The 14,004-nt window shown below is 43.7% G+C and overlaps 3 protein-coding genes across 4 annotated transcripts; all 3 read left to right on the top strand.

Moving 5' to 3' along the window:
* Positions 1-71: 71 nt before the first annotated feature.
* Positions 72-4,213, top strand: smg8 (SMG8 nonsense mediated mRNA decay factor). The gene is made up of 5 exons (XM_028421541.1): positions 72-735; positions 997-1,900; positions 2,187-2,332; positions 2,624-3,508; positions 3,595-4,213. Exons 1-5 carry the CDS (start codon positions 97-99, stop codon positions 3,805-3,807), a joined length of 2,787 nt encoding a protein of 928 aa, XP_028277342.1. The 5' UTR covers positions 72-96; the 3' UTR covers positions 3,808-4,213.
* A 1,169-nt stretch (positions 4,214-5,382) lies between these two features.
* kcnj15 (potassium inwardly rectifying channel subfamily J member 15) lies at positions 5,383-8,248 on the top strand. Of its 2 annotated transcripts, XM_028421589.1 has the most exons (3): positions 5,383-5,455; positions 5,547-5,697; positions 6,558-8,248. In XM_028421589.1, the coding sequence occupies exon 3, from the start codon at positions 6,620-6,622 to the stop codon at positions 7,640-7,642; it is 1,023 nt and encodes a 340-aa protein (XP_028277390.1). In that variant the 5' UTR covers positions 5,383-5,455; positions 5,547-5,697; positions 6,558-6,619; the 3' UTR covers positions 7,643-8,248. The 2 variants fall into 2 exon arrangements, with proteins under 2 accessions (XP_028277390.1, XP_028277389.1); XM_028421588.1 differs by lacking the exon at positions 5,383-5,455 and having other exon boundaries at positions 5,491-5,697.
* A 611-nt stretch (positions 8,249-8,859) lies between these two features.
* Positions 8,860-13,552, top strand: vps26c (VPS26 endosomal protein sorting factor C). The gene is made up of 8 exons (XM_028421593.1): positions 8,860-9,054; positions 9,687-9,830; positions 10,545-10,694; positions 10,869-10,949; positions 12,662-12,736; positions 12,820-12,970; positions 13,050-13,202; positions 13,286-13,552. The coding sequence occupies exons 1-8, from the start codon at positions 8,998-9,000 to the stop codon at positions 13,366-13,368; spliced, it is 894 nt and encodes a 297-aa protein (XP_028277394.1). The 5' UTR covers positions 8,860-8,997; the 3' UTR covers positions 13,369-13,552.
* The last annotated feature ends 452 nt before the right edge of the window (positions 13,553-14,004 follow it).

The following is a 14,004-nucleotide window of genomic DNA, read 5'->3' as shown; positions in this document are numbered from 1 at the left end:
GTCAACGCTGCAGTTACTCGGACATTTTAGTACGAGGAACCGGAAGTACACCCGGAAGTGGTCGCGTCGTTGTTTTTATTCCCCCGGTTTTTCACCATGAAGGAAGCAAACATGGCTCTCTCTGTCAGTATAGGGGCTCTGCTCCAGGCGGACCTCGTTGAGGACGCTGCTTACCGGGACGACGGCCTGTGTGTTGTGGGTATTTTCGGTAAAAGCAGCGTGCAGCCCGGACCGCTGAAGGAGTCTCTCATCAACACTCTGTCGGACAAACACATCTTCTCGCTGTTCGGCGGAGCGGAGGAAGGAGGCGGCGGCGGCGGCGGCACTCCCGACAGCCACATCCAGGCTTTCTACAACCAGGAGAACCGGGTGCTGTACCTCGTGCTGTCTTCCATCTGCGACAGCCGGCAGCTCCTCCAGGCCTGTCAGTCTCTGAGTGGCGGCATCGGGCACTCAGACGCCCACGACTTCTGGAAAGGCCTGGAGCGACAGCACTGCCTCCACCTGCTCTACATGTTCTCCGTGTGTCATGTCCTCCTGCTCGTTCACCCCAACCAGACCTTCGACGTAAACTACGACCGGCTGTTCAGAGCCCTGGACGCGCTGCGGCAGAAGGTCCTGCCTCTGATCCGGTCTGCTATCAAGGACTGCCCGGTGTCTAAAGAATGGAAGCTGAACTGCAGGCCCTGCCCTCCACGGCTGCTCTTCGTCTTCCAGATGAACGGCACCCTGAAGGCCAGCATTGATCCTTATACACGTATATACAGAATAGAAATAGAGCCATGTTGAAAATCCCTGCTTTAATTCTATGTTTTAAATATTACATTGAAGAATTAAAAACTAACGTGGGCAATTCAGCAGCTTTAAGATCCACCTTTAGCAGCTGTAATTTCAAGTAAAGGTTTCCTGTATGACTTCATCAGTCTCACATTGTTGTGGAAGAATGCTCTAGTGCTTGTGTAAAAATCGTTAAAGATCTTGTTTATTATTCTGTAGGTCTCTGGGAATGGTTCAGAGTCTGGAGGAAACCCTGACAAACCCAAAAAGCACTCCCCCAGGAGGAGGCTGCAGCATGCCCTGGAGGACCAAATTTATCGTATCTTCCGCAAGAGCAGAGTCTTGACCAACCAAAGCAGCAACTGCTTGTTCACTGTGCCCGCAAACCAGGCGTTTGTTTACGTGATTCCAACAGCAGATGAGGACCCAGTGGGCACCTTGCTTGATCAGCTGCGATCCAACTGCATGTTGTCTGAGCAGGACTCCACCACGTTGGTGACAGGGCCGAGGCGCTATCAGCAGATGAGGCGTTCAGCGCGGCAATCCAGCTTCAGTGGAGACTCAAACAGCGTGACAATGGGTGGTCAGCTGGTGGATTGCAGTTTGAAGGAGTTCCTCTGGCAGCATGTAGAGCTCGTCTTGACCAAGAAGGGATTTGACGACAGCGTTGGTCGCAACCCTCAACCTTCACACTTTGAGCTTCCAACCTACACCAAATGGGTGCAGGTTGCCTCCAGACTCCACCAAGTCCTTATTAATAACACAGAAGAAGAAATAGCTGAGCTGGCCACTAAAGTACAGAGCCAGGTGAAGGTTTTGGAGGGTTTCCTGGATGCTGATACAAAGTTCTCTGAGAACAGGTGTCAGAAAGCTCTCCCACTGGCTCACAGTGCTTACCAGTCCAACCTCCCCCACAACTACACCACCACAGTGCACAAAAACCAGCTGGCACAGGCTCTGCGGGTGTACAGCCAGCATGCCCGAGGGGTGGCGTTCCAGAGGTATGCGCTGCAGCTTCATGAGGACTGCTTCAAATTCTGGAGCAACGGCCACCAGCTGTGTGAAGAGCGAAGCCTGACGGACCAACACTGTGTTCACAAGTTCCACCTCCTGCCTCAGCCAGGTAAGCACTTCACTGTTTTTCTTTCTCACTGGATCTCTGCTATTGAGGACAAACAATTAGTGAATGTATTGTGTCTGTCTGCAGGCTGGAAACCTCCATGCAGTTTAGAATAACTGCAGTATTTTCATGGTGTAACAGAAGCATACCTATTAGGGCCACTTAGTTTTAGTGTAGACAAATTTGCAAATTTTCCTTTTTAGCCACGGTGATGTATTTTCTCTCAATAAAATCATTGTTGCAGCTCAGAAAAAGCAGTAACACAAACGTCTAACTCTGATGTCTGTAGGAGAGAAGCCAGACATAGATCGCAACCCACCCATCCTGAGCCACAACAGCAGGGGGCGGTCCACAAGCTCGTGTAATTGCGGCAGGAAACAGGCTCCTCGTGAGGATCCGTTTGACATCCAGGCTGCCAATTATGACTTCTACCAGGTCAGGATTCACACTATGGTCTCCTGCTTGGCTTCCACAGTGAAGCAGATCCTGTTGAAAATATCACACTTGCAGCTCTGATAGTGCTAATCAGGCACATCCTGCCAAGTTGTTTGTGGTGCTAAGCTGGTGTCTGCGTGGTGTTTGTAGTGCTGATAGATATTCACACTCTTTATCTCAGATTTTTCTCTTTTCAAACTCTGATTTTTAGCTCCACTCTTTTCATTGAGTGGTCAGTAACTGCTGCTAGAGTTTATACATCTCCTGTATAACAGTGTTTTTGCTGCGTAGATGCTGGAGGAGAAATGCTGCGGGAAGCTGGAGAGGATTGATTTTCCAGTTTTCCAGCCCAGCACTCCGGACCCAGCCCCGGCCTGTGACCAGGCCCAGCGGCTCCCATGTGATGCCTCAGGCTCTGCTGATACAGACAGACTGAAGGAGCCAAACACTGCCCAGAGCCATACACCTGGAGACACCAGCCTCAGCCTGGCTCTGAGTCTAGGCCAGTCCACCGACAGCCTGGGTGCCTATGGAGACGGAGATGGAACTGAAAACCAAGTCCAGCAAAAGAGGCCCAGCCTCATTGATCGACAGCCCTCCACTGTGGAATACCTTCCTGGTATGATGCACTCTGGCTGCCCTAAAGGCCTCGTCCCAAAGTTCTCCAGCTGGTCTCTGGTCAAACTGGGTCCGGCAAAGTCATACAACTGCCACACGGGCCTGGAACAGCCAGGGTTCCTCCCAGGCTCCTCTTTCCTATTGCCATGGGATTTGGTGATTCGGTCACGATCAGAGGAGGATGCAGGACTGATGGAGCCTTTGGATGGAGGCACTTCCTCGTGGCCAGCTCCTAACAAAACCCTGGTTGGAAAGAGAGGGAGCACTGCAGGACTCGGAAGGAGTCGCAGGAGAGACGATATGGCTCGGGTCTATGTGGGGTTTGAGTATGAAGACAGCAGGGGGCGACGCTTCATCAGCTGTGGACCTGATAAAATCGTAAAAGTGCTTGGACCAGGTGGCGCCAAAGATCCTGCCACCAGGGTGCTAAACACAGACATGCCGCTGTATATACCGTCTCCTTCCCAGGGCCGCAGCCTGAAGCCCCACTTCGCCCAGCTGACTCACCTTTTTATTGTAGTGCCTGATGCCCCACTGGAAGTCACACTCAATCCACAGGTAAGGTCACTTGTTAGTGTAGTTTGTTGTACTCAAAATATCCTAAAGCTAATGCCACATTGACCATTATGTGTGTGTGTTTTTAGGTGCAGCCTGGTCCTCCTCCCTGCCCGGTCTTCCATCCGGAGCAGACAGATTTAGTGTTGCCTCCTGATGGCCTTTGGGTGCTGCGGTTCCCCTTTTCCTACGCAACAGAGCGCGGCACGTGTTATCCACCCAAAGAGAACCAGCCTCTGAACAACTACAAGGTGCTGCGAGGCATCCTGAGGGCCACGACCGCTAACCCTCCACCCCAGTGAAGACCTTCACCTCCATATAAATTCACACCTCCATTATGGGTCCATTAACTGAGCTGTTGATGGTTATTATGACATGTTTATTTAAAAACAGGTGGACTGGTTCTGATACTTATAACTTGTAATTATGACCCTTCTCTTGTGATTTGTATTTCTGAATGAATGTGATGTAGTGTCCCGTCTTCAGTCATGTATGTTGCACTGCTTTCACATTTTACAGGGGGAACAAGCACATTTCCGCAGTGGACATAAAAAAAAGAGAGTAAAATGGCTTCATGTGCAGTTTCTGAAGGTATCACAACACAGACACACCACATCATTGTGCAGCACTGATTACTGCATAGATTTAAAACACGGGCAGTGTATCTTATTTTTCTGCAATTAAAAACGTGACCATTCTGTTATTGAAGTAGAGGTAATTGTATACTTTTGAGAAGCTGTTTGTTTTGTCAGGACACATCATGATACCCCCATTATTCAGGGAGATTCACTCAGTAATGTGCATTGCATTATACGTTTTGTCCACTAGGTGTTGTCAGCTGTCTTAGCTCTTATCCCATATAAACATCACAGAACAGCTGGTTCTGGTAAGAATGGTAAATCTATGGTAAGAACAGAGGAATCTACACATTTAAAGCTTAATTTATTATTATTGAAAAAGTAAACTAAATTATAAAACATTTCATTGAGAAGATATTTTCAAATTCTTGGTTATCTCTGATCATGTGTAGACACACTGACTCTGCAGGAAGAGAAGAAGAAGAAGAGTGCTACTTAAAGCTGCACTTGTTCAATGTTACAGAGACACAAAGAGACACGATGCATGACTATAATGAAGTCAGATTCAGATTTAGTCCTTTGTCTCAGTTACGTCTGTGGTTTTGTGTTAATCAACACTCTTTTTCTCTGAATCTTGGAAACTCTGATGTAGCAGACACACACACACACACAGTGGCCCGGCCTTCAGGAATGTGGACAATAACGATTAGGTTAATAACAAATCTAAGGAGAACGATTGAAGGTCAAAATGCTGCCATAGTCAACACATGCTCAGCGTGTGCACTCGAGTTTCACTCAGGACCATTTAAACTGCCCTTTACTGTTGATATGACACTGAGGTTTTATACATTCTAAGCAACAGTTAACCCGCTTAATCCTTCATACACCACTTTAAACATGGTGGCGGTAGTATCATCGTTTGGGGCCTGTTTTGCTAGAACTAGGATTGAAATTATACCAGTGACCTCGATGAGGAAATATGGACCGTCTGTGTACAAAACCACAAACATTTACAAACAAATGATGTAGTCAAGTCAAAGTTTTGATCTTTTTCCAACTGAAGATAAGATCAAAGATAAGATTTAAGATCAACAGGAGCAGGAAAGGTTTTACTTAAAATATTACTGCCAAGCAAATATTCAGCTGCAACCTCCTTTAACATTTGTAGAATGTTTAATGGAGTGTGAGTGTGAGTGTGTCTAGACCTCCGTTTATTTGTTGTGACACCAACAACATCCCAAGAGTTCACCATGCCCTCCACAGAACTACTGGAAGCAGTAAATCTGGGTGTGTGTGTAAAGCAACAACAACCACAAATGGAGGAAAACAAACGTTTAGGTGTTTCCGGGACGCTGTTCTCACCTGTGGACAGGTACGTAGAGGAGGCAGGGGGGCGGATAAAAAGCCAACCTATATTTAGATCAGAGTTCACAGCTCGGCTTCGTCTCTCATCTTCGTTCTAGTCTGAATAACCACTGTGCCGAAGTTCAGAGCTCAAAGCTCAGGACAATAGAAGAAAGCGGACGCTGAGCTGGATGTTCTCGGGCAGCTTCATCTTACAGATCGTGAGCGAGAGAGACGTGAAGGCAAACATCTGAGACTCTTTAACAGGATGTGAGTATAATACAGATTTATCATGATATTAATGATTGTTTAAAGTTATGGCAGGTGTCCTCAGGGCTCCTGCAATCCTTCACTGTGAGGTTAACCTTCACCTTTGTCCAACAATAAGTTGCTGTGTGTGTGGAAATTTATGACATATTTGGTTATTCAGTTTAGAAATCACAGTGTTATTTTTCCCTTTTAAAGAACATACTCCTGTTTTAGCCTCCTGAGATCACTGAGTATATTCACATATGTTTGCACTATATGAAGGTGCTGCTATTTTTAAGTGTTCTGAGGTGTTTTTCCTTAACAGCTGATGCAATTTTGATCTTAATCTGTTTTTAAGAGGACGTTTTGTCAAACTTTAGCAACTTACAAGCTTTTTTCTATCTTTTTTTTAGTATTTTATTTTTATATATGCAAACAAATCTGTCACACAGACACAAACAGCATAAAGCACTTTTGTCTGAATTGCGGCATACTTATCTAAATGCACTTGGTTTCCTCATTATTGTAACATTACACACAGGGACCTCGGTGTGTGCAGATTAGTAACCATGACAGACGAGTTAAACACTACCTATTAAATTCCATCGTTATTGTTCAAGACCGGATGAACAAAATCAGAAGTATCTGTGTGTCCAGATACAACTTAAGAAGTTTCTATATAGTTTTTTATACAGCAAAGAAGTGACATATATTCAGGTATTGAGGCTTTTTAAACTGACACCTCAAGGTAAACCCTGAGGTGTCCTTTTTCATTTTTGTGTCTTCAGTTTTTGTGTAAAATGATAAAATTCCTTTGAATGAGCAGGTGTTTTAGTCAAAGCTGAGGCAGTAATCATGTCTTCTCTCACCTCTTCTGTTAGCTCTTCTCCCTGCCATGCCGATCTGAGGCCTCAGAAGTTTCTCTTAGTTTTATTTGATCAACATGGCCAACAGGAAGGCGGCGGTCCAGCGGAGGATTGTTTCTAAGGATGGCCACAACAATGTACGGATCGACAACGTGGAGGGCATGGTGAAGCTGTACCTGCACGACATCTGGACCACGGTGGTGGACATGAAGTGGCGCTACAAGCTGACCCTGTTTGCCTCCACCTTTGTCATGACCTGGTTCATCTTTGGGGTCATCTTTTACTTCATTGGGATGGGCAACGGAGACTTCGACGCTGGTCCGAACTCCAACCACACACCCTGCGTCATGAACGTGGGCTCACTCACCGGAGCCTTCCTGTTCTCTCTGGAGTCACAGACCACCATAGGTTATGGTTTCCGTTACATCTCAGAGGAATGTCCTCTGGCGATCTTCACTCTGGTGGCTCAGCTCGTCGTCACTGGTCTGGCTGAGATCTTCGTCACTGGTGCCTTTCTTGCCAAACTTGCTCGGCCCAAGAAGCGAGCCGAGACCATCAAGTTCAGCCAGTCGGCGGTGATCTGCCGTCACCGAGGCAAGCTGTGTTTGATGGTGAGGGTGGCCAACATGAGGAAGAGCCTCCTGATCCAGTGCCAGCTGACAGGGAAGCTGCTTCACTCTCACATGACGGAGGAAGGTGAGAAGACACAAGTCCACCACAGCTCAGTGGACTTCTGCATGGACTCCAGTGGAGATTGCCCGTTCCTCATCCTCCCTCTCACGTTCTACCACGTCCTGGACGAGCACAGCCCGCTGGCCGGACTGACGGCAGAAAACCTGTGCACCCGAGAGTTTGAGCTGCTCATCACCCTCAACGCCACCATGGAGTCGACGGCGGCCACGTGTCAGAGCCGCACCTCCTACGTCCCTCAGGAGATCCTGTGGGGCTACGAGTTCATGCCGGTGCTGTTCAGCACCACCGGTGGGTGCTATGCGGCAGATTTCAACTTTTTTGACCAAGTGCAAGTGAGCAACGAGGCAGACGTCCTCAGCAACAACGCAGAGAAGCTGAAACTGGAGCAGGGCTACAACAGGAAGTAGAAGAGTCATATAGCATCACTTCTGTTTATTGTGAGGCTCGACCAGGAGTTTACTGACGCCATGTTCCAGTCAGCAATGATTCAGATATCTCAGCAGCTTCTCTCTGGTCCAGATTCTCATGAAAACTGTAAATTACATGTTTTGGCAGACTGGAAAAAAAATATGAAAATACAATCTCTGCACATTTTATTTATTCATTTACACATACTGTCATGTTTGCTGTTAATTGTAAGTACGGATGCTGAAGGACTATTAACACACACGTCATTTAACTTTGGGGTCTAATGAAGGTTTTTCTTTTTTATCTAAAGGGTTTTTTTTAGCCAGCCAGTTCATTCTTGAATTACAGTCATATTTATACATCACATGTGAAGCTAGAAGTAGCAGCCAGTTAGCTTAGTGAGGAGCACTTAGCCTGACCATGATCAAATGTACATAATCTAATAATTTAAGTACCTCTACGATGACTTATTAACATGTTCTTTGTGTGAAATGTGTGTATTTTGTAGGGGCACCATGTAGCATTGCCTAAAAAGAGAAGAGACGGCAGTATTTGTGCAACACTTTGTAAATAAATGTTTCTTTATTCAGCTACTAAAAATATAAGGCTGTGTTCATGTTTTTGTTGGTTTTTATTTGATTTGTTTTTTTCTGTTACTTTATGTTGTACTGTGATACTGACACTGTCACCAGAGGAATATGCGGTTATCAAGAGAGAACTGAAATATGAGGACAGATTCTTCTGAAGGACGAGTCCCATTCAGCCGGGGGCTCTTCTGTCTCAGTTGTTAACTGTCATCTTTTGTTGTGGCAACACAGAGCAGCCAGGAAGCTCCTCCGGCTGCCCTTTGGCAAGTGTATCTGGTCCAAACAATCTTTTCAGACCTAAGCAACTGATGAAGTGATGAATAGTGATAACCAGAGAGTTGTAGTAGGATGAATTAGGAAAGGCAAATATTTTCTCAAATGTTTATAATTTGCACAATCCTTTCACTTTCATACAGACAGGCTGCATAAATCTGTTAAATAAATAATAATATACAAAATAAATAAATATGATATACAAATATGTCACCTAACGTTTTAGGTTCTTAAAACTGCTAACTTACAGGAACTGTATAACTTTTTCGAAATATTTCATTTACTTTGAAGGATTATCACCGGAAGTCTTTTCGAGCAACATGAGCACAGCTTTTATTGTGAAGGATTAAACCGGATGTTGATGCGTCGGTACTAGCAAGCAGAAGATCGGCTAAGCTAAAAGACGTGAAAACAGTTTATGTGTTAATTCTGTAAACGAGCAGGAACCAGAAGCGGATTCATTACAGTTTGTGTTTGACGTGTGATGGTCAGACATGAGCGTCACTTTGGATATAAGACTGAAAAGAGCAAACAAAGTTTATCATGAAGGGGTAAGCTCCTGTACGAACCGCAGTCAGTCAGCTAGCAAGTTGCTTTTATAGCCTGTTAAGCTAGCATTAACTTTACCTTATCTGTCCTTATTTATAACCTAAATGTCACTAAACTGGTGTGTTATTGTCACGTTAGCTAGTTAGCCACGAGGTGACGCCCTCACATGACAAGCAGCTGATTCGCGGGGTGTGAAGACAGAATCAGCTGCAGGAGCTGATCAGATATTAATGAATGTTAGCCCTGCTATCTGTCAGAGTTAACTATTAATATGTTTTATGTTATCTAGCGTGCAATGTGTGAACATTGCAAAAACATAGAAGTAACTGAGACTGAAGAAGTACAGTCGTTACTCATACACCTGGGTCTATTAGAAAAGCTGCTGCTACTTCCTGTATCTGGGTTAGAATGGGTTGTTTATGTCTCGTCATCAAAAGTCAGTAATAATTTTATACACTGACTTTTTCTGTAGTAACTCATTTCACCACAATCTTCACCAGCTTCTGTGATGCTGTTTATCTGCAGCTACAACCTGAGCTGTGGTGAAGGTGGAGTGGAGGCAGCAGATGTGTTTCTCTCCAGATGTTTTACAGCTGTGACAGTAGATGGGGTTGTTGTTGTTTTTGTATTGCAGGAATCCGTGGCCGGTGTCATCGTGCTGGGGTGCAAGGAGGCGTTACAGCACCACGGCATCTGTCTGAGCATGGAGGGCCTGGTGAACCTACAGCTCAGCTCCAAGAGCGTCGGTGTCTTCGAGGCTTTCTACAACTCTGTCAAGGTGAACATCTGGAATAGTTTGTTCTTTCTCTCATACTCCAAAAATGTTTTAACTGGTTTCTTTGAAATCTTTCAATTTTGTGCAGTAGTTTTAGATTGACTATGTAAGTTGTATATCTGTGGATGCTCTCATTCATCCAGGTCATAGTCATTGTTTTTTTTAATTCAAAAAACAATCCTTGAGTCCAGTTACCTCGATTTAAACTCTTGGAAATATGTAAGTTGTAGTTCATTCATTGATGTACAGCTCCCTCTAGTGGTCACATTTAGTATTAGTGTCAGTGTTATGCCGAGTTCTGCATGCCTGCCAAGAAGTGCATCCCCCGTCGTGGGAACACGCACTCAAAGCGGAGACTTCTTTCTCTTATTTATCATTCACAGTAAATGATTGGAAGCATATCATTTAAGAAACATTTTTATTATTATGAAGAGAGATCTGGCGTGATTTGGCATGGAAGCACTCAGCCGTGTCTTCATTCCGTTCTGATTTCAATGCTCTTTCAACATTTCAAGGCTAAACACACATTTAGTTGAGGGCAGAATGTCTGCAGTCTAAATAGATATTACCTTAGTTTGAAAATCTTGCTGGTCTTAGGAGAAATTTGATCAACCATAAATACTGGACCCACCTACGAATCAAAAAGTAAATCCTCATCAATAAAAATCACTTATTTAACCTCACAGTTGACAGTAATCAGGTTGTCACATGTTGCAGCCCATCCAGCTGATCAGCAGTAACATTGAAGTGGCCAAGGCAGGAAAAATCCCAGCTGGAAAGACTGAGATTCCTTTTGAGTTCCCACTGCACACAAAAGGAAACAAAGTGCTGTATGAGACCTACCACGGGGTCTTCGTCAACGTCCAGGTGAGAGAGGGACAGGCCTGGAGCCTGTCTGTCTGTAAGAACCTGTAGTTTCCTGATTTAACGTCTGTACTTTAATGAGTGAAAAATCTGAAAGTGGAATGTGTGCTTGTAATATACAGCATGTCCAGATTATTGTTTTGTTTCATCACACTGAACAGTCTTTTTCTACCACAGTACACCCTCCGCTGTGACTTGAAGCGCTCCCTGTTGGCCAAAGACCTGAGCAGGAACTGTGAGTTCATCGTGCACTGCCAGGTGAGTTAAATAACACGTTTTCCAGCCTCCAAACTGTATTTCCAAAATCACTCCTACACTGGCACCACGATTGAAGCAAGGCGTCTGGACGTGTAGAGCTTTCTTGATGACGTAAAAAAAGTAAACGGTACAGGAGTGATATGCTCCATTAAATGTTGGCTGTTGGGTCAGTGGTCCACACCTCCACAGCCAGGTCAATGTGTGACATGAGACATGTGTGGCTTCGGTCTGCCAATCACAGACACAAACAGCACTATTATTAAAATAAATCCAAGAAGGAACCGACACAACCAACACAATTACAGCCATATATAAACCACCTGATCACAGGTAGCAGGTCCAAATATATGGTCTCTATTGATCCCATTATCAAACCTTCTGTGGTTCAAGCTGTGACTGTTTTCTCCTTAAATTTGGCCTCAAAATATAAATTAATTTTCCACACAAATGAGGACATTGATCGTGCTGTTACATTTATTAAAGCAGAGTCACGTTTATTGTTACTCCTGAAACAATACATTTTATGAAAGAAGAAATGCCGATGTTTACTTCCTGGTTCGTAAAAAAAAAAACGGGTTCTGTAGAGACACGCCCACTTTACGTCTGTATCACACCGAGGCCGCAACCAGTTGATTCGGGCACTAGTTAATCCGACACACCGGCTAAAATAAGGTAATATCGTCACTAAACTGCTTAAATACAAGGTTTAATTGATAGATATTTAGCTGGTTAAACGGTTTTTACTGTCTGCATTCATTGCATTTGCGCAGAAACGCTAAAAGCTCCTTAAAGCGCCAGCGACAGTTTACAGAGTTTATGCTAATATGACACGCTTTTTAATGAAGAAAGTATTTTAGGCTCAGACATGTTGATGATGTACGTGTTGTAACGGTGTCAGGGAATGTTGTGTTGTTTAGTTGTGTCGTTTAGCAATGTTTTATTGAGTTCTGACATCGATGGCTGTGATTAGCAGCAGGTAAACAGGTGTGAGTTGTCTTCCGGGTTCTCTGCGTGGCTGGGTGTGCGCATGCGCGGGTCGAGTGATGTTGTAGCGTTGGTGTAGGCTCAGCAGCCGGTGTGGATTTATTTGAATAAAACTAAGAAAACGTGCGAACTGACGAAGCGTTCTTGTGTGAGACACACAGCTCCAGCTTTGAAGGAGTTTTGCTGCTTGTCAATAAATGTGCGTGTAGAAATGTTTTACAACAACTGTAGCAGATAATAGTGTTGATCAGCCTCAAAACAATCTGTTTATTTAAAAAAACATGGACATTATCATAATTTCTAGAGATGGTGGAGGTGGAGAAGAGAAAAAGGCTGAATCTGATAAAGGGCTAGAGGACACTAGGTAGAGACATGTCGCTCAAAATACCAACATTATGACCTCTTTTCTCGATATAAAGTCTGCCCTCTGCTGGTCACCAGAAGAATTGCAGGTTAAAGAACATCCTTAATTTTACTTATTTATTTATTTTAAATAAAAAATAAAATTAAGGATGTTCTAAACATTATGACCTCTTTTCTCGATCACTAGAAGAATTGCAGGTTAAAAAGCAAACTTAATTTTAAGGGCTGTCCATGTTTTTTTATACAGTCCATGACTGAACAAAAATGTCTCTGGTTACTTCATGTCATGGGATATGTGATAATTTTTCCTCAGCTTGAAGCTCTTCATAAATTAAGATAAGATGTTGAACTATTTTTGTTTTTAGCCACAGAAAGCTAAAGTTGTGCCTACCCCAGTCAACTTCACCATCACTCCAGACACCCTGCAGAACATCCGTGAGGTGAGAAAAAATAATTTTAATGTTTTCAAACATTACTAATAATTTAGGTCTACTAAGAGCTTAAACTTGCTTTCTTTCTTCAGAGGTCTTTACTGCCAAAGTTTCTGATCCGAGGGCATTTAGACGCCACAAACTGTGTGATCAGCCAGCCGCTAACTGGAGAGGTGATAGTGGAGAATTCGGATGCCCCTATTAAGAGTATAGAGCTGCAGCTTGTTCGAGTGGAGACGTGCGGTAAGGTCAAATATACTGAGAGAGCTTGACTAATCTGGATTTTATAGCTGCGTGTTTTCACAGTATCTCCTGTGTTCAGGATGTGCCGAAGGTTACGCCAGAGACGCCACTGAGATCCAGAACATCCAGATAGCTGAAGGAGATGTCTGTCAAGGCCTGTCCATTCCCATCTACATGGTGTTCCCCAGACTCTTCACCTGCCCCACACTGGAGACCACCAACTTCAAAGTTGGTCAGTACAACCGTCTATCGCGATGTTCACTCTGTGAAAAGAGCTGCTGTTTCTGTGACACGTGATCCGTTTCTGCCTTTCAGAGTTTGAGGTGAACATCGTCATCGTGCTTCATGATGATCACCTGATCACAGAGAACTTCCCCCTGAAGCTGTGCAGAGTCTGAACCAGTAAGTCACTGTAGTTTAGTGACACAAATGGAGATGTACAACAGGAAAAACTGATGCTAATATTGATCAAAGCATTGTGATTGATACAAGCTGTAATAGATTAGCTTCATAAATGTAAAATAGGACCAAACATGTTTTTTTAAAAGTTATATTTCAGTTAATAAATAGCTTTTTTTGGAAGTGTGCCAATGTTTTATTTCTTAGAGGGTAATCAGTTTAAAATATTGACTGAACAGAGATGAGTTTGAGATATTGATTACCTGCATTTTTAAATTCTGAAAGCATACTTATCACTGATTTTTTTTTTAGGTTCTAAAAAGTAATATTTAGATTAAAAAATGTTAAGTTATTATTTTGTTGTTTATTCCAGTGCAACAATATCTTTGACCACTAGAGGTAGCACTTGTGCTGTTGTGTTCCTAAAACACATCTAACATAACTTAATATAAACATAATAAAAACTATTACATTAAAAATAAATTAACATTTTTACAGGCTTTAAAAGATAGTTTAACATCTTGGTAGAGGAAAACATTTTCTAAAGACTCAGCTTGCTAAACTGCTTTGTGTTTGTACAGGAATAAAATGAGACCAGTGTCATTTAGGAACAAGGTTTTGCTGCTTTAATTACT

This window comes from Parambassis ranga, chromosome 14 (assembly GCF_900634625.1).
Source record: "Parambassis ranga chromosome 14, fParRan2.1, whole genome shotgun sequence".
NCBI lineage: Eukaryota > Metazoa > Chordata > Actinopteri > Ambassidae > Parambassis > Parambassis ranga.
Note: the sequence above shows the minus strand (reverse complement) of the source record. Positions and strands in the feature narration are given on the sequence as shown.